General features: G+C 35.0%; 1 protein-coding gene across 5 annotated transcripts in view; it reads left to right on the top strand.

The window, feature by feature from the left end:
- NIPBL (NIPBL cohesin loading factor) overlaps positions 1–23519 on the top strand; it is a 199915-nt gene extending 176396 nt beyond the window's left edge. For 4 of the 5 annotated variants that reach the window (XM_082453662.1, XM_082453663.1, XM_082453660.1 and 1 more), the window contains 12 exons: positions 58–151; positions 586–740; positions 1201–1291; positions 3257–3430; positions 3807–3997; positions 5916–6023; positions 6508–6708; positions 9807–9953; positions 11641–11915; positions 13991–14165; positions 21779–21967; positions 22530–23519. In XM_082453662.1, the coding sequence (XP_082309788.1) occupies positions 58–151; positions 586–740; positions 1201–1291; positions 3257–3430; positions 3807–3997; positions 5916–6023; positions 6508–6708; positions 9807–9953; positions 11641–11915; positions 13991–14165; positions 21779–21967; positions 22530–22895 (2166 nt within the window). In that variant the 3' untranslated portion in view covers positions 22896–23519. Of the gene's footprint in view, positions 1–57; positions 152–585; positions 741–1200; positions 1292–3256; positions 3431–3806; positions 3998–5915; positions 6024–6507; positions 6709–9806; positions 9954–11640; positions 11916–13990; positions 14166–21778; positions 22009–22529 lie in introns of all 5 variants that reach the window. The other variant, XM_082453664.1, reaches the window with a different exon arrangement.
- The last annotated feature ends 4231 nt before the right edge of the window (positions 23520–27750 follow it).

Here is a 27750-nt window from a genome sequence, read left to right as displayed (position 1 = left end):
GTGTTTTTACCTTTGTCTTTAACTTTTGTCTAAACAGTAACATTTTCTCTCTTTTAGGTAGTGCAACATTGTGTAAGCTGTCTTGGGGCAGTTGTAAATAAAGTGACACAAAATTTTAAATTTGTGTGGGCCTGTTTCAATAGATACTATGGTAAGTTCAGTGCCTGGGCTTTAAAATTATTCTGCTAGATCCTGCAGTGTATACAGTTCCTTTTTAACACATCTGATAAAAGGTAGTATCAAGGGAATTATAAGAGGTGTGATTGTCCTCTCCGGTCCACTCTCAGAAGCAATATTTTCTGGTATCTTTTATATTCCCTTAATAACCCAGTATGATTACTTCAGAAATTTGTCTCCTCATAAGTAAATGTTGGTAAGTTTTTTGCCTACTATGTAAAATAAAATTTAAATATTTTTTTCTTACATTAATTCTTTTAGGCTCAATGGAATGCCCTTATATTTCTAGACGTTTAATACTTAGAACCGTTAGTAAAATTTAATTTTAATTTATTAGCAGTAATTGTTTGAACACAACAATTTAAGGATAGAGGGTTTGTTATAAATAAATATTACTTATTTTATTAGGTGCCATTTCAAAATTAAAAAGTCAGCACCAAGAGGACCCAAATAACACTTCACTGCTAACAAACAAACCAGCACTTCTTAGATCCCTTTTCACTGTTGGAGCACTATGTCGGCATTTTGATTTTGATCTGGAAGATTTTAAAGGCAACAGTAAGGTAAAGATCCTAATATTTATTATTTAGTATGCTTTAAAAACAGAACTGTGTGACCCTGGGCATTGAAAATGACTATAATGACTCAGGATGAAGGCGGCATTAGGGTAGTCTGGTTTAATTCTGAAACAGTGCTACTCAAAACATGGCCCTCAGACTGGCTTCTGATCCATGAACTGTTTGTTACCGGTCCTAATAAGATAAGTTTACACAAGTTATATCAGCTTTGTGTTAGTAGGCACACTGTTTATGTCAGCAGCAGTTCATTTTTTTAACATTCTCAATGAATGCCACTGTTCTAAAATTCATGGATTTATAAATGTATTGGTGAATTATTCTTTAGTAAAGTTCACATGTGGAAGTTCTCATTGTTTGCTTTTAGGTATTTTTTTCCTTTATAGTTGAAAACCGATCTAAGTTAACTCTTCCTTATATACTTTAACATGGTTTTTTTCCCCCTTAGGTTAACATAAAGGATAAGGTACTTGAACTATTGATGTATTTTACAAAGCATTCAGATGAAGAAGTACAAACAAAAGCTATCATTGGTCTAGGTAAGATAAGTCTAAATTTCTTCATATTTTTAAGTTGTTTGAGAGGTTGAGCAAATTTTAAAATGTTGTGAATTTAAACTGGTGAGTTATTTAAGTATGTTTTTGTTTAAAGTAGGATCTGATATCTCAAATATAAGTCTGGGGATTAAAACAACTGGGTTCCATTATTGGTTCATCCAGTGACTTCCTGGGTGACTTTGAGCAAGTCATGTAACTTCTATTTGTCAGTTTCCTCATTAGTAAAATAGAGATGACAATACATTCTTCTACCCCTAATTCATAGGGTTTCATAAAAACATTCATTAAAATACTTTAATAAAGAAAGGTGATATAGAAGAATTTGTGCTGTTGCGTATTTTTTAAATTGTTCTTTTTCTTTGCAAAGTTTTGTCATTATATGTGTCTGCCTCTTCTAAAGTGAAAACAATGGGCAGTCTACCCAAACTTTTATTTATATAGAAGCACAGGGTAAACAGCCCCACAGGAACAATTTGGATGTATACTTTTCCTGTATTATTGTTCAGGGAGCATTGATGTAATAAATACATGTCTTTGCAGAAGGTTAGGTCTTTGTGGCTTATCTGGAAAGATATTGGTATATGGGAGAAATATGAGAAGGATAGAATTAAAGTACCTGAATTGAATGCACTGTAAAAAAATTAGTAGAAGAGCACTCTCTCCAGTTTTTGTGTTGTTGTTGTTGTTGTTTGTTTTGTTTTGTACAAACACATGTAAAGCTACTCAGTAAGGTTAACAACTTATTTAGAAATTTTATTTTGGCAGCATTAGCAAGGTTTATAATTTAATATGCATGGACAGTTGCTGATATTTCTAAGTCACCCAAACTTCATTAAATGTTTACTGATTTCTTTAAATAAATTTAAATCTTAATATCTTATTCCTTCATCTCTTTCAGAAAATTACATATAGCAAATATAGTAAAAATTCAGATATCACTTACTAGAGAGTTATATTGATAGAGTATTATCTTTTAAGTCAAATGTATACCTTTGAATATTCAATCTGGACATACATTCTATAAAGTGGCAAAAACTAATAGTGTTACATCTAATTCAGAGAACAAAGAGTGTAAATTTTAACTTGCAGCACTATCCAGAAAATAGTGCCTTTAGACTAGTTAATAAAAGACATCTTGCCTGGGCCATAGTTATCCTGTGTCACCTTGGGCTAGTTATCTGATCACTCTATGCTTTGAATTTAGTTTGTTATTTGGCATCCATAATACTTGCTATCATCAAGGATCTTCATTTTATCTCACATAAATAAGCATTTTGTATACATAAACATGGACAATATTTTGCTGCTTATTAACTTGTGGTTGTAGAATTCAGCATTGTGGCTTCAATTATAATGATATATGAGAAATAAATAGAAGATTTTAAGCTTTATTTTAGAATTATTCCATTTCATCAAATGAATATATTTCAATATATATATATTTAATAGCTCCAAGGTAGTACCTTCTGCTAGGGATCTAAAAAATGTTTGCAGACATTACCTCTTAAATCCTGAAAATATCCCATTGAGGTAGGTGGGTGGTAAATATTATTGTCCCCATTTTACAGATGGAGAATTGAGGCACAGAGATATTATGTGACTCACCTAAGGTCACACTACAAGTCAGTGGTGGAGCCAGGAATAGAACCCAAGACTCCTGACTCCTAATCCACTCCCCTAGCCACTAGGCCCTGCTCCCTCCTCAAGGTTTCCTCTTGTGTGAAATTCTCCTTTGAAATGCAATTTCTTGTTTTTAATTCATGGGGAAAGAAGTACCTGCTCTAATACTTCTCTAGGTAAGGCCACCAGCATATTCTTCCAGTCATTTTAAGTTTTAATTTTTGAAATAAGGAGCTGTTTATATAATTTATCAACATTTTCATTAAATGTTATATTTAATTTTAATATGAATATATCAAGAGAATTTTTGTTTTCTCTCTTCTTTAGGATTTGCCTTTATTCAGCATCCAAGTCTAATGTTTGAGCAAGAGGTGAAAAATCTATACAATAATATTTTATCTGATAAAAACTCCTCAGTAAATTTAAAAATACAGGTGTTAAAAAACCTCCAGACCTACCTACAAGAAGAAGATACACGTATGCAGCAGGCAGATAGAGACTGTAAGTAAAAACATACTTTCAAAATGCACAGTGTAGCTGCAGTTAGCATACCCTATGACTCTTTTTTAATCCAGATACCTAAAATTCCGTATCTATTAGATAAAGGAGTTCAGTTAAAGAAGAATCCTTCATAAACTCCCTAAAGTAGTTCATAAAATTTAATATATGTGCAGATGTTAACATTTTGATGGAGGGAGAGAGATTATAGTTCTCATCAGGTTCTCAAAGGAGTCTCTAACAGACCCCCCACCAAAAAAAAAAAAAATTGAGAACCATTGGGCCAGCTGTAACATTTTGTGCTTTTGGTTGTGGCCTAATTTAGAGTATTTAGTAAAGTTAATATACATGTTCTTAGTGTGTTTACTTCCTTTTGTAGGGAAGAAGGTTGCAAAACAGGAAGATTTAAAAGAAATGGGTGATGTTTCCTCAGGGATGAGTAGTTCCATCATGCAGCTTTACCTCAAACAGGTGCTCGAGGCGTTTTTTCACACCCAATCAAGTGTACGCCACTTTGCCCTAAATGTCATTGCATTGACTCTAAACCAAGGTCTTATTCATCCAGTTCAGGTAAGTATGTTTTATAGCAGCGGCACTTAGCAAAAGAGCCAAATTTGTTGCCATTTGAAGACATGGTGATTAGAAAATAAGTAGTTCTTTATTCCTCTTAGTTGGTGAGGTTTTTTTTGTCCCAAACTCTTAAGAATCCAAGTTTTAGTCCATCTTTTAGGTTGTCTTTACTGCAAAATACCCATATATTCATAACGTCTCTATTAAACAAACTTCCAATTTATATTTGTAGAATACGTACTCCGAATTATTTCTTCTGAAATGATAGATATGTTTTAATTGACATTGACTCTTATCTCTAAGAACCAACAGTATGTAATGTCAAATATGTAATGTAACTGGGATTAAGAGTATAATCTATCTTAAACAGGGTGGATTTTAGTCCACAGAAAAATAACCTATATAATCTGAACTCAGTTCCTTCATCTTTAATTGGAAGTAATATCAAGTACCCAACACTTCAAAACACCAATGTGTAGACTAGATGATGTACTCAAGACATATTAGTACTACAAGGGATTGGCAGCTAATTCTGATGTTGTAGTGTTCACCATCTGACATGTTCAGGAGAGTGCCATAGGGGGCAGAGGTAAATTTGTTAGATAACCAAAGCCTGTACCCTCAAGATTTTTATTTTGGCTATGTTTTGTGAAACTTGTCTAAAGTATGCTCTATGTTGTTATGCTGTGTTCTTCCCTGTGTCCTGAAACAAAACACAGTAATGTGTATTTAGCCTATTCTTCATGATTCAGGGCAAGCTTACTTAATAAAGTGTACAGTACTATGTTGATACTCTTGAATTTTTTAGATACTTAGGGCTCTTTGCTGGTATTCTAAATGGTCTCAGGTGGTTGTGCTTTTATTATATCTTCTTTTTTTAAGCTTTTATTTTAAACTTTACAATTATAAAAAAAATTGCAAGAGTGGTACAATAAACTTCTTTATACTCTTCACCTATATTTCACCATTTGTTAACATTTTGCCACATTTGCTTTCTCTCTCTCTTCATATGTACACTTTTTTCCAAACCATTTGATAGTAAGTTTCAGATATCATGATTCTTTACCTCTAAACACTTCAGCGTATATTTTTTTAAGAACAAGGACATTCTCTTACAAAATCATAATGCAGTCATCAAATTCAGGAAATTTAACATTGATACAATATTATCTAATATATAGTTCATTTTCATATTTTGTAAGTTAAGCTAATAATATTCTTTGTGGACTTCTCCCCCCCACCCCACCCCAATTCAGGATTTAATTCGTGATGACCCATTTCAGTTAGTGCTGTGTCTACTTTTTTTAAGTTGTTTTTTGTTTGTTGTTGTTTTTCTGACCTCCTCACCTCTATCTAATTCAGATTCACTTAACATAGTAGTGGTGTTTCCTCACTTTTAGAAGTGTACAATGAATATGGCTGTTACCAAATTACTAGCTATCCAACTGTCTGACCATTGGAACCATATTTAAAATCAACTTTGTGAGAAAAAATTTATATTTTTCTAGTTTTGAGTATGGAAGGCAAATTACTTTTTCCCCTCTATTATCTTTACATAGAAAATACAGTCAGGCTTGAAAAATCATTGAATTATACATTTGTAGTATATATCATAATCTTAAATGGATATTCTTAGTCTGGGAGCCCTTTAGTTTTAAAGAACCTTAAAATCACACTGAAATTGCTTAAATTTCACCACATCATTTTCTTGCTGATACTCCAGTGCTTTTTTGCTTTAAGGGAAAGATTTAAGGGAAGATTAATAGTTTTTTAAAAAACACTAAACCATGGCATTTATAGGAAGGCCTATAAAGCTAAATTCGTATGTCCCAGATATATAGCAAGTTTTAACATGTCAAGATACATATAGAGCTTTTACTACGGTGATGTCTTATGAATTCTTTATTTTTATTTCCAGTGTGTACCATATTTAATTGCTATGGGCACAGACCCAGAACCAGCTATGCGGAACAAGGCTGATCAGCAGCTTGTGGAAATAGACAAAAAATATGCTGGATTCATTCATGTATGTATTTTTAAATTGTGCAACCTAAATTTAAACATCGTTCTTTGGTAAACCATTTCTTTAGCAAATGTCCTGCTCAGATTCATATTAGAATAAAATATTTTGCTTAGTAGTTACTTCTAAACATGCAACTAAGTTTGTCCCCCAGTGTGTTTACTCTAGTTTAAAATTAACTCTTAAGATTGAGCTAGAGGTAACAGTACAGCACGCACGCTTGATAAAAATCAGGATGCATGGGTTCTAGTCCCTACTGTGTATCTTGGCAGTGACGGCTCTTCTGGGGCTCCATTTGTTTCTTCTATAAAATGAGCAGATTGCAGTAGATGATCTGCAGCATTCCTTCCAGCACTTGCATTCTATGATTTTTATTATTTTAAAGAAAACCAAATAATGAAGTTTGCCTCAAACTATAATGCTCAAAATTATATTTTTAATTTGACTCTTCTAATTTCTGTGACAAAAATAAGGCTTTTATTGATTTCAGATGAAAGCAGTGGCTGGTATGAAGATGTCTTACCAGGTACAACAGGCAATCAATACATGCCTAAAAGATCCTGTAAGAGGCTTCAGACAAGATGAGTCCTCTAGTGCTTTGTGTTCACACCTTTACTCCATGATCCGTGGAAACCGCCAACACAGACGAGCCTTTCTAATTTCTTTACTCAACCTGTTTGATGACACAGCAGTAAGTATTAAAAACTTATTATTTTAAGAAAATAAGTGTTATATAAATTTTATGCCTAAAGTAGTCAACATTTTAAAAATATTACCATTTTAGTAAATAGTAGAGGCTATCTTAAATGTGTTTATTTAGGTCTGTGTTAATTGTAAGACTTTGATATACATACAGTCAAAATTGAAGGGGAAATTTTGCATGAGAATAAACACAATGAGGGATAAAGTATAATTGTGGAATAAAGTATAATTGTGTATAATTGTGTTTCCATACTGAGTGTCTTATAAACTTTGATAGCAATTCCTTTAAGCATACCTTTAAATAAGCTACGTTACTAAACTATCACTTCCAGGGATAGATTACGTAGATAGATAGATAGATAGATAGATAGGTAGATAGGTAGATAGATGGATGAAGTGAAATTTCGCTTGTTTCTGTCAGACTCGAATGCTGTTAGAGTAACTATTCTAGGGTTTTGGCTGCTGAGATCCCTGGTTGTTCAACCTGACCTCCTTTAATGAAGAGCCCACTTTTGTGTAATTACAATTTTGACCCTTCAGGGGGCTGTTGCACAAGTTGCATTGGACAGGACCATAGGGCAAGAAAATAAAACATCCTGTTCTTTAAGCTTATCTCTTAATTTTTTCATTCATTTTATATCAATATTTATTCAGCATCTATTTGCGTTACGGTAGCATTGTGCTAGGAGATGAAGATAAAATAGTAAATGGGACAGATGTGGTATCTTTCCACGTAGAGCTTACCAATTAGTGTATTGTGTAAAGCTTTAAAAAGAAAAAAAAGAAATATTTTTTTCTTATTTTAATCACTTGATAGCTTGACTTTGTTGCTGTTCCAACACCAGATTTTTTCAATAAAGTAAAATTAAAATTACCAGAATGTAGATGTCTTATTAGACCTCTTCTTTTAAAGTACAACATGAAATTTTTTGATATATTATCTAACAAATAAATATAACAAACTTCTATTTTAGAAATACTTGGACTATAATTTAGTCATCATCAGGGCTGTCATCAGTATTAAGCTTTCATTGTGTGTAAGATATTTAGATAGGAGTACAAAATGGTAAAATATAGTGCTCTTTTCCTCATTGGATCTTAACCTCCAGTTGGAGGGATAGGACACTAAATAAAGGAACTAACAGTTAAGATTAGCATAGTCTGAGTCCCAGGTGGTTTGTATCGATACTGCCCTAGTCTTTATCTCCTTTCTGAGCTTCATTCCTACGTGGTTTCATTGCCTGCTATATATCATTAGCTGGATGCTTTGTCACCTCAGCATGTGAAATGCTAAACTGGAAATCCAGCTCTCATAATACAGTGGGTGTCAGAGGAGGAACAAATCACTGAAGGCCTAGGTGATAAGATGGATCTACTCTTAAGGCAGGGCAGGTGTAAAAACATGAATAAAGGTACAAAGATAAGAATGTGTGGGAGGGACTTCCCTGGTGGTCCAGTGGGTGGGACTCCATGCTCCCTATGCGGGGGGCCTGGGTTCAATCCCTGGTGGGGGAACTGGATCCTGCATGCATGCCGCAACTAAGGATCCCACATGCTGCAACTAAGGATCCCTCATGCCGCAGCGAAGATCCCGCATGCCACAGCTAAGACTGGTGCAGCCAACATAAATAAATAATAAATAAATAAATAAATATTTTTTTTAAAAAAGAATGTGTGGGAAATAATGAATAGATGTTATTTACCTGGAGCAGCAAGATCATAATGAGGCATGGTTAATGGAGGATCTTGTAGACAGTGGAAAACTGTTGAAAGTGCTAAATTCAGTGATGAGGACAGGTGACAAAGAGCATTTCAGGAACACAGATTTTTTAGCATTGTGTTCACATTGAAGGTAATAAGGGATTGACCTGTTACGCTGAAAGTTGGAAAGAAAAGAATGGACAGTAGGAAAGGAAAGAAGAAACGTTGTGAGGAAAGAATAAATTAAATGAGAGTTTGTGAGAATAGTCAAAGGATAACTGAAATATTTTTGTCCTGAGCACCTAAAAGAACAGAATGTTGCTAAAAGTAGTTTGAAAAGGAGTTGGTTTGAGAAGGAGATAGAAGAGGAATAGTCAAAGAGCTAGGAAGAGAAAACTAAGGAAGAAGGTTTCAGGAAGGAGAGGAGGGTGGCTTGTCTGTATTTTTCTAACTTTAACATGTAGGTATTGATACATATTTAAAAATAAAAAATAACGTGAGGGTCTCATGAATACTAATAGCAAGTTCATTCCATCTGTCCTATGGGATTTTTGTTATTACTACTGCTGATACTGTATTTTATGTTGTTTGGACAGCAGGATAAGGGAGATGGTAGGAAGGAGTGTTTTTTAATTGCCTATTTTTTTTTAAGCTATAAATGTTTTAAAGGAATTTAAATATTAGTATGTCTTTCTGTTTATATTCTGTATCATCATGTAAATGCTGAAAATCTCAGTTTGTTACTTCTTTTAAAGCAAACAACTAGTAGTAACCATAATTTGCCAGCATTAGAGTTTTTTGTGAAACTGTGGTAGCACTGTCAGAATGACTCTGATATTCTAAATTATGTACACATAGGAAACTGACAATTGTTTTATGAGTACATGAACTTTGATTTTTTTTTTAACCCACATATTAGTCCTATAATTACCACTTACTTTTGAAGGCAGAATAGTAACTGTGTGTAACTGATCTCCATATGGGTTAAACTTTTAGAGGCACAATGACAAATAATTATGAATTCATATGTATACTTTCTGATGTGGTATGGATTTATCATAAAGATTCTATATACTCTATAAGAAAACTTCAGGGACTTCCACTTGGGTGCACTAAAAAAGTTCACCCCTTCCCTTCTTAAGGTACCATGGTTTAAGTCATTATGAAATCTCTTAAAATGGGTTTAAGATTATTCTGTAAAATCCATTTCTGTTCCACCTCCTCCCTTCTTCTTCCTTCCCTCTCCCTCTCCCCAACTCTCTCTCTCTGTTTCTGAAACATTAACTGAGGTGAAAGTGCCCTGTAATATTTTTTCTAAAAAGGCTTTTGTGATGGATTTCTAGATTATCCACTAAACATGTGTACCTTTTTTTCTAAAATTTACAGAAAACAGAAGTGAATATGCTCTTGTATATAGCAGACAATCTAGCCTGTTTTCCATACCAGACACAGGAAGAGCCGTTGTTTATAATGCATCATATAGACATTACACTCTCAGTTTCTGGTAGTAACCTACTGCAGTCATTCAAGGAGGTAAGTTACACACATTACTATTCTTAATCTTTCAAAGTACAGGCATGCTATTTTCACTGTTTTGTTTCTCATTGTTCTTTTTATTCTTTTCACAGGTATATAAAATCTTTCTAAATAAACTTAACTGAAATCTAGGTAGTGCTTGAATTGGGGAGAGGAAGTGGGTTGCCATTTCATTTCCATTAAAAAAGATCTTAAAACCATTTCATTCCAGATCATTTAGGTGGAATTTATATGCACACACACACACACACACACACACACACACACACACACACGTGGATTGTTCTCTTGATAAGCCATCCCACTTCTTTATTTATCTCACTTCAAGCATCGACCTTAAGTGTTTGGTGTTCATTCATATATTTGTTTAAACCCCATTTTAAAACACTTTGCTATTTTATAAATCTGGTAATGCTGTAGATAATAGTAGTACACTTGAAGAAATACAGAATAAATACAAGTAGCTTACTTACAAGTAAACACAGAAAATTTATACTATTGATTTCCTTATCCCTGAACACCAGCATCATAATGGAGTTGGCATATTGTATGCCCAAAATCTTTACTAAATTTTTTGTTGTAAACTTTGTATCTTTTCTTTCATGGTTTTTAAGAAGGAAATATAATTAGTTTCATTGTAAAAGCACCTGGTATAGCCCTAGGTACATAGTAGGTGCACTCAGTAATTTACATTCTTTGTAAATTAATTGGAGTATTTTCATGTACCTGATGATATAAGTATATATCTCATTTTACAGTATCGTGCTCAAAACTCAGCCTGGTCAAACTCGTAAATCAGGGAGATCTTTTTAATACCTAAGGGATGGAATTACAGAAGTATCTAAACCCTTGCTACTTGAAGTGCGGACCAAGAGCAGTAGCACTGGCCTCACCTGAGAGCTTGTTAGACCTACAGAACCTCAGGCCCCACCCTAGACCTGCTGAAACAGAGTTTGCATTTTTAACAAAATCTCTAGTTGTTTAATATGCACATTAAAGTTTGAGAGGTTAATAATTTCCCAGGAACTTGATCCATCATGTTATCTTATTTTACTTCACTTACTGTTGTACATATACTTGTATCTGTTTCTCCTGTTTTATTTCTTAGCAGTTATATTTTGAATATTGCTTTGTAATCTGGTCTTTTCCACCTTGAAACCAGCTGACTTTGTTTCTTTTTAAAAGCTAACAGTTTCATAAAGTACAAAAAACCAGAATTTAAGTATTTAAGGAAAGTTGCACATTATCTTGCTGAAAAGTTCTTAAAAGGGAGAGTTTCATAGAAGCTGGGGGAATTCAAGACTATTATATTTCCCCCAGTTAAATTATAATTACTTCTTTTCCTCTATAATGGTTTACCTGTATACCAAATTGTTACTTCTATAACTAATTTATCTTTCATTACTATCCTATAAGAAAATTCTTTCCCTTTGAATGATATTTCAGAATGGTTTAGGGAGGGTGGCACAGTGGTTGAAGGAGTGGATTTTATTTAGTCTTGGAACATAATTTTTCCCCCCCAAGGGTTACATCCCCAGTTGTTCATGGAAAATCAGAGGGTTTCAATATATAAAATATTAATATAAGGATACTTTTGAAGCTGTTAAATGGAGCATATGTATAGTTGTAGTGGTATTTTTGTTTTATTATTTTTCAGACAGAATAATTTCCTCTTTTTTTTCAGTCTATGGTAAAAGACAAAAGGAAAGAGAGAAAATCATCTCCTGGTAAGGAAAATGAGTCAAGCGAGAGTGAAGAAGAAGTCTCCAGGCCTCGGAAGTCACGGAAACGTGTAGATTCAGATTCAGATTCAGATTCAGAAGATGATATAAATTCAGTGATGAAATGTTTGCCAGAAAATTCAGCTCCTTTAATTGAGTTTGCAAATGTCTCCCAGGGTATTTTATTGCTTCTGATGTTAAAACAACATTTGAAGAATCTCTGTGGATTTTCTGATAGGTAAGGTTGCATAAGCAGTGAGAGAAAAAACTTGCTGTGTTCAAATAATGAACAAACATGAAACCCAGTTTTGATTGCATGCTGAATATTAAAAATGCTCTTTTAAAAAAAGTTTGTTCCTTTTAATTGCTATATATTATTTTGTTGTATAATCTACCATACTTTGTCCATTCTCTTATTGAAGAGAGGAAAACTATTCCTCTAATTGGAGATAATGCATTATAAATTATAAATTAGAGGACTTAAATCCTTAATATCCTTAAAAAGATATTAGAGAATTAGGCTAACCTTAAAAATAGATAACAAATTCAAGTTTTTAAAGAGCTGTGGGGACTTCCCTGGTGGCACAGTGCCTAAGAGTCTGCCTGCCAATGCAGGGGACTTGGGTTCGAGCCCTGGTCTAGGAAGATCCCACATGCTGCGTAGCAAGTAAGTCCGTGCACTACAACTACTGAGCCTGCGCTCTAGAGCCCGCAAGCCACCACCGCTGAGCCCGCATGCCACAACTACTGAAGCCCGCGCGCCTAGAGCCTGTGCTCTGCAACAAGAGAAGCCACCACAATGATAAGCACGCGCACTGCAATGAAGAGTAGCCCCTGCTCGCTCGCAGCTAGAGAAAGCCCGTGCGCAGCAATGAAGACCTAACGCAGCCAAAAATAAATAAATTTATTTAAAAAAAAAAAAAAGAGCTATGAATGAAGAATAGATGCAGACCAACTAGGCTAAGTTCTAACAGTCTAGCAGTCTTTAATGTACACTATCAAGTAAGAGACAGAAAAGTACTAATAACTTAGAGTGCCCTATAGTTTTACTCATCGTCAATCACTATAGGTATCTCTTTTCTGCCTGTACCCATGGAATTTTGGACATTTTTCACATTCATTGAAACCCTATGAAGTCACATGTTCGTAGGGACAGATAATGAAATAAGTAGACCTGGTAGGTCAGTGGCAAAATGAAAAGAACATGTTTCTTCTAAAGGGTTTAGATATTATTCAGATGTTCATCAGCTTGTTGCCATGGAAGAGAGTGGGAACAATGTGGCCAGAGCTTCCATCTTTTCAAGAGAAGCTAGATAATCCAGATTTTAATGAGAACTATCTTGATGTTAAATATTGGCAGCCACAGGCATACCTTGTTTTATTGCACTTCGCAGATACTGCATTTTTTGCAAATTGAAGGTTTGTGGCAACCCTGCATCAAGCAAGTCTGTTGGCTCCATTTTTCCAACAGCATTTGTTCACTTTGTGTCTCTGTGTCACATTTTGGTAATTCTTACAGTATTTAAATTTTTTTATTATTATATTTTGTAGTGACCTTTGATGTTGCTATTACAAAAAGATTACGATTCACTGAAGGCTCAGATGATAGCATTTTTTTAGCAATAAAATATTTTTAAATTAAGATATGTATGTTGTTTTTAGACATAATGCTGTCACACACTTAATAGACTATAATATAGTGTAAACGTAACTTTTATACACATTGGGAAACAAAAAAATTCGTGTGGTTTGCTTTATTGCAATATTTGCTTTATCACGATGGTCTGTAACCAAACCTGCAACATCTCCAAGATACGCCTGTAATTCAGAATAATTTAAAACCTTGTAAAGTCTTGGGGCAGTGCTAAGGAGTTGGAAAGATTTTGAAACAGAGTTGTTAATGTGAAACAGGTTTGAAAGCAATAATTCTGGTCACTCTGTAGAGAATGAATAGTTGGGGCACAAAACAGTAGAAGGAGGTAAACCAGTTAGGTAGTATTGAGTAATTATATTAAAACTGTCCTACAGTCACAATCATGGTGCTAAAAAATAGACATGAGAAACTACTTTCATTTAAATAATGCCTCTATCCAAGGCAAATACTGACAGAAACAAGAGAATATTGTTCTTTTTAATCTTTGATTTTGTCTTTACTTCCCTTTTTTAAATTATATTTATTTTGTATACAATTTCACTGGTTAAAATCTGTATGACAAAAAGTTTAATTATAAGTAAATAAAATTTAACTAGAATCAATTTAAATGTAAATGCCTAAAAAAATTTTAAGTTAATGGTTTTGTTTTTCCAAAACAGTAAAATTCAGAAATACTCTCCTTCTGAATCTGCAAAAGTGTATGATAAAGCGATAAACCGAAAAACAGGAGTTCATTTTCATCCCAAACAAACACTGGACTTCCTGCGGAGTGATATGGCTAATTCCAGAATCACTGAAGATGTGAAGAGGAGTATAGTAAAACAGTATCTAGATGTGAGTAGTAAAACCAAAATATATTTCATTTTGATAATGGCTTTTTAAAAAAGTAAATTCCTTTGAGAGAGATAGCTACCTCCTTTCATTGAAGGTATGCTTCATGACCCATCACTCATTACTTTTGTCTGTGTAGTTTTAATGAGTTACTTTAAGCTTGTCTTTTCCATTTCACCCACTGCACTATAATTGTTTTTTCTTAGGAAATACCAGCCCACCACTAACTTTATTTTAGTGAAAAGCAAAGTTTTTAGGCAAGTTTTAGAGAAAAGCTGTGCCCATATATGTATTTTTTTAATTCAGTGGATTACATGGTTTATATTTCATCAAAGGAAAAACCATGAAAAGTCATCCTCCTGCCCTCTTCAGCCATTCTATTCCTCTTCCTTCTGGCAACCAATATTACTACTTTTTCATGTATTCTTACAGAAGCAGTACAAGTGTGTGTGTGTGTGTGTGTGTGTATATATATTTGTATATCTGTTACATATAGACCCACCTAAGAAGTATGTGAGTGAGTATGTGAGTATATAAATTGTGCTTTTAAAGTGTCTTTAAGAATAGGCAAATTCAGGGAATTCCCTGGCAGTCCAGTGGTTAGGACTCCACGCTTTCACTGCCGAGTGCCCGGGTTCAATCCCAGGTCAGGGAACTAAGAGCCCTCAAGTTGTGGTGTAGCCAAAAAAAAAAAAAAAAAAAAAAAAAAGGCAAAATCAGAGAGTCAGAAAATAGAACAGAAGTTATGGGGGGAGGGGGGCAGGAATGGGGAGTTGGGTGGGTTTTTTAAAGATTTTTTTTGAACTTTTTATTTTGTATTGGAGTATAGCCAATTAACAATGTTGTGATAGTTTCAGGTGCACAGCAAAGCAACTCAGCCGTACATATACATGTATCCATTCTCCCCCAGACTCCCCTCCCATCCAGGCTGCCACATAACATTGAGCAGAGTTCCCTGTGCTATACAGTAGGTCCTCGTTGGTTATCCTTTTTAAATATAGCAGTGTGTACATGTCAGTGCCAAACTCCCTAACTGTCCATTCCCTCTACCCTTCCCCCGCAGTAGCCATAAGTTCATTATCTAAGTCTGTGAGTCCATTTCTGTTTTGTAAATAAGCTCATTTGTACCATTTTTTTTAGATTCCACATAAAGCAACATCATATGATATTTCTCTTTCTCTGTCTGACTTCACTCAGTATGACAATCTCTAGGTCCATCCATGTTGCTGCAAATGGCATTATTTCATTCTTTTTTATGGCTGAGTAATATTCCATTGTATATATGTACCACATCTTGTTTATCCATTCTTCTGTTGATGGACATTTAGGTTGCTTCCATGTCTTGGCTATTGTAAACAGTGCTGCAGTGAACATTGGGGTGCATGTATCCTTTCAGACCATGTTTCTCTCTCGGTATATGCCCAGGAGTGGGATTGCAGGGTCACATGGTAGCTCTATTTTTAGTTTTTTAAGGAACCTCCATACTGTTCTACATAGTGGTTGTACCAGTTTATATTCCCACCAACAGTGTAGGAGGGTTCCCTTCTCTCCACACCGTCTCCAGCATTTATTGTTTGTAGATTTTTTGATGATAGCCGTTTTGACTGGTGTGAGGTGATATCTCATTGTAGTTTTGATTTGCATTTCTCTAGTCATTAGCAGTGTTGAACACCCTTTCATGTGCCTCTTGGCCATCCATATGTCTTCCTTGGAAAAATATCTAGGTCTTCTGCCCATTTTTTGATTGCGTTATTTGTTTTGATGATATTAAGCCACATGAGCTGTTTGTAAATTTTGGAGACTAATCCCTTGTCGATCACATCATTTGCAAATATTTTCTCCCATTCTGTGGGTTGTCTTTTCATTTTGTTCATGGTCTCCTTTGCTGTGCAAGAGCTTTTGAGTTTAATTAGGTTCCATTTGTTTATTTTTGGGTTTTTTTTCCATTACTCTGGGGGATGGATCAGAAAAGATATTGTTGCGATTTATGTCAGAGAGTGTTCTGCCTGTGTTTTCCTCTAGGAGGATTTATAATGTCCAGTCTCACATGTAGGTCTTTAATCCATTTTGAGCGTATTTTTGTGTATGGTGTTAAAGAATGATCTAATTTCATTTTTTTACATGTAGCTGTCCAGTTTTCCCAGCACCATTTGTTGAAGAGACTGTCTTTCCACCATTGTGTAATCTTGCCTCCTTTGTCATAGATTAGTAGACCATAGGTGGGTAGGTTTATTTCTGGGCTTTCTGTCCTGTTCCATTGATCTGTAGTTCTTTTTTTGTGCCAGTACCATACTGTTTTGATGACTAAAGCTCTGTAGTATAGTCTGAAGTCAGGGACCCTGATTCCTCCAGCTCCATTTTTCTTTCTCAAGATTACTTTGGCTATTTGGGGTCTTTTGTGTCTCCATACAAAGTTTAAGATATTTTGTTCTAGTTCTGTGAAAAATGCCATTGGTAATTTGATAGGGATTGCATTGAATCTGTAGATTGCCTTGGGTAGTATAGTCATTTTGACAATATTTATTCTTTCAATCAAAGAACATGATATATCTTTCCATCTGTTTGTGTCTTCTTTGATTTCTTTCATCAGCATGTTATAGTTTTCAGAGTACAGGTCTTTTGCCTCCTTAGGTAGGTTTATTCCTAGGTGTATTCTTTTTCATGCAGTGGTAAATGGGATTGTTTCTTGAATTTCTCTTTCTGATCTTTCATTGTTAGTGTATAGAAATGCAACACATTTCTGTGTATTAATTTTGTATCCTGCAGCTTTACCAAATTCATTGATGAGCTCTAGTAATTTTCTGATAGCATTTTTAGGATTTTATATATATAGTATCATGTCATCTGCAAACAGTGACGGTTTAATGTCTTCTTTTCCAATTTGGATTCCTTTTATTTCTTTTTCTTCTCTGATTTCCGTAGCTAGGACTTCCAAAACTATGTTGAATAAAAGTGGTGAGAGTGGGCATCCTTGTCTTGTTCCTGATCTTAGAGGAAATGCTTTCAGCTTTTCACCATTGAGTATGATGCTAGCTGTAGGTTTGTCTTATATGGCCTTTATTATGTTGAGGTAGGTTCCCTCTGTGCCCACTTTCTGGAGAGTTTTATCATAAATAGGTGTTGAATTTTGTCAAATGCTTTTTCTGCATCTACTGAGATGATCATTTGAGGGTTTTTTAATATATAGATTTATTTATTTATTTTTGGCTGTGTTGGGTCTTTGTTGCTGTGTGTGGGCTTTCTCTAGTTGCAGCAAGCAGGAGCTGCTCTTCGTTGCAGTGCACAGGCTTCTCATTGCTGTGGCTTCTCTTGTGGTGGAGCATGGGCTCTAGGTGCGAGGGCTCCAGTAATTGTGGCACATGGGCTTAGTTGCTCCATGGCATGTGGGATCTTCCCAGACCAGGGTTCGAACCTGTGTCCCCTGCATTGGCAGGCGGATTCTTAACCATTGCGCCACCAGGGAAGTCCTGATCATATGGTTTTTATTTGTCAGTTTGTTGATGTGGTATATCACACTGATTGATATGTGGATATTGAAAACTCCTTGCATCCCTAGGATAAATCCCACTTGATCATGGTGTATGATCCTTTTGATGTATTGTTGAATTTGAATTGCTAGTATTTTGTTGAGGATTTTTGCGTGTACGTTCATCAGTGATAGTGGCCTGTAATTTTCTTTTTTAGTGGTATCTTTGTCTGGTTTTGGTATCAGGGTGATGGTGGCCTCACAGAATGAGTTTGGGAGTTTTCCTTCCTCTGCACTTTTTGGGAACAGTTTCAGAAGGGTAGGTGTTAGCTCTTCTCTAAATGTTTGATAGAATTCACCTGTGAAGCCATCAGGGCCAGGACTTCCATTTTTGGGGAGTTTATTTTTTTTTTTTTGGTTGTGTTGGGTCTTTGTTGCTGCACGCGGGCTTTCTCTAGTTGTAGCGAGAGGGGCTACTCTTCGCTGCAGTGCGCGGGCCTCTCACTGCAGTGGCCTCTCTTGTTGCAGAGCATGGACGGGCTCTAGGCGTGCGGGCTTCAGTAGTTGTGGCACGTGGGCTCAGTAGTTGTGGCTCGCAGGCTCTAGAGCGCAGGCTCAGCAGTTGTGGCGCACAGGCTTAGTTGTTCCACGGCATGTGGGATCTTCCCGGACCAGGGCTGGAACCTGTGTCCCCTGCATTGGCAGGTGGATTCTCAACCACTGCTCCACCAGGGAAGCCCGGGAGTTTTTTAATTAGTTTCAATTTCAGTGCTTTTAATTGGTTCATATTTTCTAATTATTCCTGGTTCAGTCTTGGGAGACTGTACCTTTATAAGAATTTGTCCATTTCTTCCAGGTTGTCTATTTTACTGGCATACAGTTGCATATAGTAGTCTCTTACGATCCTTTGTATTTCTGTGGTGTCAGCTGTAACTTCTCCTTTTTCATTTTTCATTTTATTGATTTGAGTCCTCTCCCTTTTTTTCTTGATGAGTCTGGCTATAGGTGTATCAGTTTTGTTTATCTTTTCAAAGAACCAGCTTTTAGTTTCATTGATCTTTGCTCTTGTCTTCTTTGTCTCTATTTCATTTGTTTCTGCTCTGATCTTTATGATTTCTTTCCTTCTACTAACTTTCGGTTTTGTTTGTTCTTATTTCTCTAGTTGCTTTATGTGTATGGTTAGGTTGTTCGGGTTACTTTGTTTCCCGAAGTAAGATTGTATTGCTATAAACTTTCCTCTTTGAACTGCTTTTGCTGTATCCCATAGGTTTCGGATCATTGTGCTTTCATTTTCATTTGTCTCTAGATATTTTTTTATTTCCTCTTTGATTTCTTCAGTGATCCATTGGTTGTTTAGTAGCATATTGTTTAGCCTCCACGTATTTGTGTTTTTATAGTCTTTTTCTTGAAGTTTATTTCTAATCTCACAATGTTGTGGTCAGAAAAGATGCTTGATATGATTTCAGTTTTCTTAAATTTACCAAGGCTCACTTTATGGCCCAGGATGTGGTCAGTCCTGGAGAATATTCCATGTACACTTCAGAAAAATGTGTATTCTTCTGCTTTTGGATGGAGTGCTCTATAAATATCAGTTAAGTCCATCTGGTCTAATGTGTCATTTAAGGCCTGTGTTTCCTTACTGATTTTATGTCTGGCTGATCTGTCCATTGATGAAAGTGGGGTGTTAAAGTCCCCCACTATTATTGTGTTACTGTCGATTTCTCCCTTTATGGCTGTTAGTATTTGCCTTATATACTGTGGTGCTCCTAAGTTGGGTACATATACGTTTACAATTGTTATACCTTCTTCTTGGATTGATTCCTTGATTGTTATGTAGTGTCCTTCTTTGTCTCTTGTAACATTCTTTGTTTTAAAGCCTATTTTGTCTGATATGAGTATTGCTACTGCAGCTTTCTTTTGATTTCCATTTGCATGGAATACCTTCTTCCATCCCTTCACTTTCAGTCTGTATGTGTCCCTAGGTCTGAAGTGAGTCTCTTGTAGACAGCATATACATGGGTCTTGTTTTTGTATCCATTCAGTGAGCCTGTGTCTTTTGGTTGGCGCGTTTAATCCATTTACATTTAAAGTAATTATCGGTATGTGTGTTCCTTTTGCCATTTTCTTAATTGTTTTCAGTTTGTTTCTGTAGGTCTTCTTTCTTTCCTCTTTTGTTCTCTTCTCTTGTGGTTTGATGACCATCTTTAATGTTGTGTTTGGGTTGCTTTTTCTTTTTTGTGTGTGTATCTATTGTAGCTTTTGGGTTTGCTGTTCCCATGAGGTTTTGATATAGCAGTCTGTATATGTACAAGATTGTTTTAAGTTGCTAGTCTCTTTCCCGCCTAGAGGAGTTCCTTTAGCATTTTTTGCAAAGCTGGTCTGGTGTTGCTGAATTCTCTTAGCTTTTGCTTGTCTGTAAAGCTTTTGATTTCTCTGTGGAATCTGAATGAGAACCTTGCTGGGTGGAGTATTCTTGGTTCTAGGTTCTTCCCTTTCATCACTTTAAATATATCATGCCACTCCCTTCTGGCTTGCAGCGTTTCTGCTGAGAAATCAGCTCTTAACCTTATGGGAGTCCTCTTGTATGTTATTTGTCGTTTTTCCCTTGTTGCTTTTAATAATTTTTCTTTGTCTTTAATTTTTGTAAATTTGATTACTCTGTGTCTTGGAATGTTTCTCCTTGGGTTTATCCTGCCTGTGACTCTGCACTTCCTGGACTTGGGTGGCTATTTCCTTTGCCATGTTAGGGAAGTTTTCAACTATAATCTCTTCAGATATTTTCTCAGGTCCTTTCTCTCTCTCTTCTCCTTCTGGGACCCCTATAATGCGAATGTTGGTGCATTTAATGTTGTCCCATAGATCTCTTAGGCTGTCTTCATTTCTTTTCATTCTTTTTTCTTTATTCTGTTCCGTAGTAGTGATTTCCACCATTCTGTCTTCCAGGTCACTTATACGTTCTTCTGCCTCAGTTATTCTGCTATTGATTCTGTCTAGCATATTTTTCATTTCAGTTATTGTATTCATCTCTATTTGTTCATTAATTCTTCTAGGTCTTTGTTAAACATTTCTTTCATCTTCTCAATCCTTGCCTCCATTCTTTTTCCAAGGTCCTGGATCATCTTCACTGTCATTATTCTGAATTCTTTTTCTGGAAGGTTGCCTATCTCCACTTCATTCAATTGTTTTTCTCTGTTTTTTCTTGTTCCTTCATCTGGGACATAATTCTCTGCCTTTTCATTTTGTCTCTCTTTCTGTGATTGTGGTTTTCATTCCACAGGCTGCAGGATTGTAGTTCTTCCTGCATCTGCTATCTCAGGAATGGGGGGAAGTATTGAATGGGTACAGATTGAGTTTCTTTGGGGGATGATGAAAAAGTTTTTGAAATGACTGTGGTGATGATGATTGTACAACAGTGTGAATATACTTACTGTCAATGAATTAAACACTTTAAAATGGTAAATTTTATGTTATATATATTTTACCAGAATAAAAATTTTTCAATGTTTTAAAAAATTTTTCGAGATTTTCCTAAAAAGTAAAAATAAAGTCTTTAATTTTAATCTACTTAAAGCTGATAGTTGAACACAACTAATAATGATTTTTTTGACCGAGAACGTAATGTACACAATGATTTTCATATTATTCATGGACTGCAAACCTTGTACTCTAAATTTGACATTTATTTTAGTTCTTTAAAATTCTTCAACATTTTTTGTTTCCTGTTGTATCCTCTTATCTTGGTGGAGAGCAGAAAGTGGGGGGCAGAAATGTTTAAAAGTCTGTTAATAATCAGTAATCACTTGGCTGCTTGATAACTGGGATCAGGGTCCACAACGTCTGGCTTATGGGCCAAATCTGGCCAACTGCCTGTTTGTGTAAAATAAAGTGTTATTGAAACAGCCATGCCCATTCATTTTTGTATTGCATTTCGGCCTGCAAAGCCAAAAATACTTACTATCTGGCTCTTTACAGAAAATGTTTGCCAGCCCCCAACTTGGACAATAGCTAAAGTCTGTTTCACCCACACCAAACCACTACCATGGAAAACATTTAAGAAAAAAATTTTAAATAAAGGAAAACATTTAAGAATTTGGCAGTCTTGTTTGAAAAAATTTACTTAAAATTCTAAATTAATATCTAATTTTTGTAGTTCAAACTTCTCATGGAACATCTGGACCCTGATGAAGAGGAAGAAGAAGGGGAGGTGTCAGCTAGCACAAATGCTCGGAACAAAGCAATTACCTCGCTGCTTGGAGGAGGCAGCCCTAAAAATAATGCAGCAGCAGAGACAGAAGATGATGAAAGTGATGGGGAGGATAGAGGAGGAGGCACTTCAGGGGTGAGGCGGAGGAGGAGTCAACGTATTTCGCAGCGTATTACGTAAAATGATTTTTATGTGCTTATATATGTCAGTCTATTAAATGTACACCAAGTAATGTAATACTTACGAGAGAAAACATTTTGTAGATAGAAATTCTCTACTTATCCATTTATACATCCTTTTGTAGAAAGTTTAACATAAAAGACAATAAAAAAGAAAAAAACAGAAACGAGATTTATCCAGCATAAAGGGTTATTAATTTTTCTTTGGATTGTATTAATGTGTGTTATCCTTTTTTATTGTTGATAAGTTTTATGTAGCTTTATGGTTCATATGTACATATAATTTTATATATCAATAAGAGTAAAGACACGGGTACAAATTAAGAGTTACATGGTTTTACAAGTATATGTTAACCCCTTGGCGCTGGCGGTCACGGTGCGTCTCATTGCCGGCAATGGAAGTGTGCTGGGAAATCCCAACTCCCGGCGTCAAGGGATTAAAAGCAATAAAAACAATAATTTCACTAAAATTATTTTGTGTAACACTTGGTCTTTTTTCCCCCCTCCCAATGTTTTAGTCATTGAGAAGGTCAAAACGAAATTCAGACTCTACGGAGTTGGCAGCACAGATGAATGAAAGTGTTGACGTCATGGATGTCATCGCTATTTGCTGTCCAAAGTACAAAGATCGACCACAAATTGCAAGAGTAGTACAGAAAACCAGCAATGGCTTCAGTGTTCAGTGGATGGCAGGCTCCTACAGTGGCTCCTGGACTGAGGCTAAGCGCCGTGATGGCCGCAAACTGGTGCCTTGGGTAGACACTATTAAAGAGTCAGACATTATTTACAAAAAAATTGCTCTAACGAGTGCTAATAAGCTGACTAATAAAGTTGTTCAGACTTTACGATCCCTGTATGCCGCCAAGGACGGGACTTCCAGCTAATGAATTTGTACATGCAGCCAAATTTACAGGAGTTTTTTTTTAAAGGCAGAAAAACTTGAAATATCAACATTCTGGCAAAAAAAAAAATCAGTTTTATGAAGAGTAAGAATGGAACCTGGGATGCAGGAACAAAAGAAGGAAATGTTGGGCAAAACATTTTTGTGGGAGCTCCCTTCGCTGTTGTGCAGCAGAAACAGATTCTCAGTTCATTTTTACTCCCACTGTATTATAGTTTAACAAAAATTGTTTATATCTTGGAAAAAAAACTTTCTGTTTAAAAAATAAACAAGTGAATGTTGGAAATTAGTCTGTTAATGTTCTTAATAAAGTGTTCTTGGAGTTTAACCTAGCAGCGGATGGCTTTCTTTAGCTTAGCCCAGTTTCCAGGGAAGCATTGTTTTTTCCAGGCTGTAAAATGGCAGAATCTCCTGGATATATAATTTATTCTGTTGGAAAAAAAAAAAAAAAAAAAGCATGCAGTATCTATGACCTATCTGCAGAAGGAGTTTTTGTAAATGTAGATTTTGATGTATTAGGTCACCCTGAAAACAATACAAGAAAAGGGATCCCCAGGCAATCTGGTGGAGCGAATACTGCAATAAATTTTTTTACTTCTCTTTGTTACTTGTCTGTTTCCATTTGAATTTCTTATTGTAAAGATCTGTTTAAATCCATTTATATTATTTTTCAGTCTTTTATGTAAAATTTATTATATCACTGGTTTTCAAAACAAAACATAAAATATTGTTTATACAGTTTGTATAGGCTGACTTCTGAATAATTGGTATCTATTATTTTCATTCCCATAAGAGGGTGTAAACAATTAATTCCAGGGTTTTATTGTATCCTGCAATATTTAGTATTAACTATATATGATTTAGCACTGTGCCAAACACATTTTCAAGAGTACATTTTGATATAAAAAGAAACTATAGTTTATTCCTTGTATGCTTCAATTTCTTTCTAGTAATGTCATGATGGTAATATTTATTTTTTAATCCTTGGGAAAAGGTAACAGTCTTGGGGAAAGGTAACAATCATGCTATTTTGGAAAACTAGCATTTCTCTTAGTTAAAATTATGCCATGTGTTATTTTCAAAATAGAACTGAGATGACTATGACACTTCATAATAACATTACATTTTTCACAAGTTATTTTTTAATGCTGAAAAAGGAGTAATTTTACTAGTTGAGATGTTTATTCATTTTCTATTCTAAATGTTTTATACATCTTTTGGGAGCAGTTGTCGTTTATCTGTTACTACAGATGGGGAGGTGGGTATTTAATTAGTTGATTTGCATAGTTGATGCTCAGAAATAGTAATGCCTAAAATTTACAGGGGACGAGGTCTGTTTCAAAGTTAAGTCTTTTTAAAAATATGTACTATTTTTAAGTCAGCTTTTTAAATCTGACCTCTAGAATGTTAAGTTTTATGAAATTGGCCAATAAATGAAGATAATTTGTGAGGAAGAGTGACATTGCCATAAAATACCTTTTTGTGAACACCTATTAAACCACTATGAAAATAACTTTACAGGATCCATTTCCTATGTGGAATTATTTCAGAACTTTTTCTTGAAGGAAATGTTTTCTCATTCTTCTTTTTCTTCCACTTAATTGCATGTTTCCTCTTCCTTTTTACCGTGAACTATGTGGGACAAAACTATTGTAGATTGGGTTTTTTCACCTTTGGAGTTTGTTTTATCAGCAAAAGATTTGAGGTGGCTTTTGAAAACAACAATGATATATCAATAAGAGTAAAATACCAGTTAGGAAAAGTAGAATGTAAAACCCAGCCTCTAGAGTTTTAAAGAATAGAGATGTGGGTAAAAAAAAAACAGCCAGTTTTGAATGCTGACATTCAGTGATGCATGGTGTCTTTTTTTTTTTAAAGGAACATTTATTTGTTTGGTTTTGGCTGCATTGGGTCTTCACTGTTGCGTGCGGGCTTTCTCTATTTGCGGCAAGTGGGGGCTACTCTTCATTGCAGTGCACGGACTTCTCATCGAGGTGGCTTCTCTTGTTGCGGAGCACGGGCTCTAGGCACGCGTGCTTCAGTTGTGGCACATGGGGTCTAGAAACACAGGCTTAGTAGTTGTGGCACACAGGCTTAGTTGCTCTGCGGCATGTGGGATCTTCCCGGACCAGGGCTCGAACCTGTGTCTCCTGCATTGGCAGGTGGATTCTTAACCACTTCACCACTGGGGAAGTCTCCCTGGTGTCTTTTAATTTTTACAAAAACTCTGCTAGTTAAATCTTTTTTCCCCATTTTGTAGATAAGGAAAATTGAGGCTCAGCAGGATTCAGTAATCTGCTTTTAAATGTTATAATAGGGATTTAAATTTGGAGTTGAAGTAATTGCATCTCACTACTCTAAGTTAATTGAACATCAAGCATTAAAGGAGATGATCCTTTTTGAAAGTAAACCAGTTCTTAAAGGATCCTTGGAGTATATATACTTGGGGATCCCATTTAGAGTAATGCTTCTGTTAGCTTGGTTGGTCATAGATGAATTGCTGTCTTCAGGAATTTTCCATCTATTCTAAGCTCCAATATTTTAGCTATTAGTATATTAATATTGGTATAATTGATGAAGCCCTTAAATATACAAACCAAGGTTTTCGAAAAGTAGATTTCTCAAATGTGATTTTAGGTCTTAACACTAAAATAAGTTAAGGCCTTGGCAGTCAATTATACAAATCAAAATTTTAAAGTGTATTGGGAATTTACAAATTTCAGTCTATAGTTTGTTGATAAGTAGTAAGCTGTACCATGTTTTATTGATTTGTATTGAAAAGAGGTTATATTTGAAATGAACATTTCTAAGTATGCCTTCACTTTTTATATTAATGTGAAATTTAATATTTTCTTATTTAAATTATTATTTTGATGAATGGGTCGTTTTTTTAAAAATCCATACCAAAATACAAATGCAGAAAAGAGAATTTAGTAATCTCAAGGAGAAGAAATTCTGAACTTTTAGGGGAAAGTAGTATATGGCTTATTCTGTTAATATGTTGAGTATTTGAATTGTTAGCAGGTAAACTGAAGCACACAGCAATTTTTAACAACTGTAGTCTATTTCATGAAGACAGGTAAGTCTTTTTTGGCCAACCCAATAGATTTCATGACCAGCAAGCAAATTTATCATACTTTCATTTAGAAAGTGAATTTAACCATGAAGGTGTATGGTTCTCCCTCCTCCACACACCATTTTTAGTTGCATAAAGCACTCGTCCTGGTCCCTATCTTAATGTCCAGGTAGTCTGCATCTTTAGAAATATTGATATCAACTGGAATAAGATTACTTTTGCAAATATAAAATGCATCAGATTACCCATTTAAAATAATTTGAAACATTCGATAGTAATTTTTGCTCTACAAAAGTTCTGCTTGTTTGAACCTTTTGCCTTGCTTATTTTAAAGCTATTTATGAAGTTTAACCCTTAGCTAATTTTTGTCATAGATATTTATTACACAAATTGATTTTTTTATTTATGTGAAGTTTTTTTTAATTCACTTGTATTGGTCCCATCTGAGAAACATTTGTGTGTAAATTTGGTATGATAGAAAAGGTCACTGACCAAATTCCAGTTTGTATAGTTTATTGACCAAGTGGTGATAAAATCCTCATACGTTTTGCATGACAACCAAGAAAAAACGACCAACCCACCCTTCCTTTTTAAGACTCCCGTTGTGTATGGCTTCGTTGCTCATAATGATGCCATATGCACACAGGGTTTTTTTCTCATCAGAATTTAACTATTTTAACTTTTTGTTATGGAACCACCATGTACTTACCACTCAGTTTCAATCAATTCTGAATTTCTGATCAAGCTTGTTTGCATTATACCCTATACACTCCTCTCCCTCATTTTTCTGAAACAAATCCCAGGCATCATATTATTTCCTCGATAAAAATATCTTTAAATGTTAAATACTCCTTGACCTCAAGTATCCAGTAAGTGTTCATATTTTCACTTTCCTCAAAAAGTGTCTTCTTTTAGTTTTTATATGTATCTTCATCTGCCTTTTAGTTGCAAATTTTTCATGAAGAAAGTCTTTGGATTCTTAAGAAAATAGTTAATTCTAAATAGAAGGATAACAGTTATTTTCTGGTTTGTAATCATTTTTCTTACCTGAATTTATGGTACATTTGAGAGTCATTGTCTCTCATCCAAACTCATGTATTTATTCTTGAGCCTGCATAACTAGAACGGAGGTACCATTACAGAGATAATGAAGTAAGGAGATAGGTCTAGTTTTCAGACAGATGGTGATAATAAACATCCTTTGAATTCTACTTGGCAAATGCCAAGCAGGCAATTGGAGATAAAGAACTGAAGTAAGGAAACAGAGGTTTAAATAGATAATAGAGGATACCCTAGGATTATAGTCCCTCTGTTAGAAACTTTTGTGTTAATTATTGTTTGGAATAAGTGGACTACAAACTGTGATTGTTTTTTACTCTATAGTTCATAGGCATTACAGTTTTTGCTGAAGGGAATTTTGCCCCTGTGTATTTGTTACTTTTTTCAGTCATTGTTTAATCTCAGTCACTTAGACCCTTAGAAATGAAAAGTTATTCTGTGTTACTTTGTCAAGTCTAGGGTCTTCACCTTTGACATTAGCCTTTCTTCTGCTAAGACATGCCTGTAAGTTTGGCTTGATCATAACTTGCCTAGAATTATAATTTAGGCTTACCCTTATTAGATTTAGATTCTGAAATAAAGGAAAGGGAAAAGTAGTTATAATCTAGGTTTGTCATAAAAGCTAAACCAACAGTGGATCTGCACATTCCATAGTTTTAAAAATACAGAATTATACCATATGAGGAATCTGAGAAATCCTTTA

Source organism: Balaenoptera physalus, assembly GCF_965194825.1.
Source record: "Balaenoptera physalus genome assembly, chromosome: 3".
Taxonomy (NCBI): domain Eukaryota; kingdom Metazoa; phylum Chordata; class Mammalia; order Artiodactyla; family Balaenopteridae; genus Balaenoptera; species Balaenoptera physalus.
This window is presented reverse-complemented; position numbering and strand designations above follow the sequence as displayed.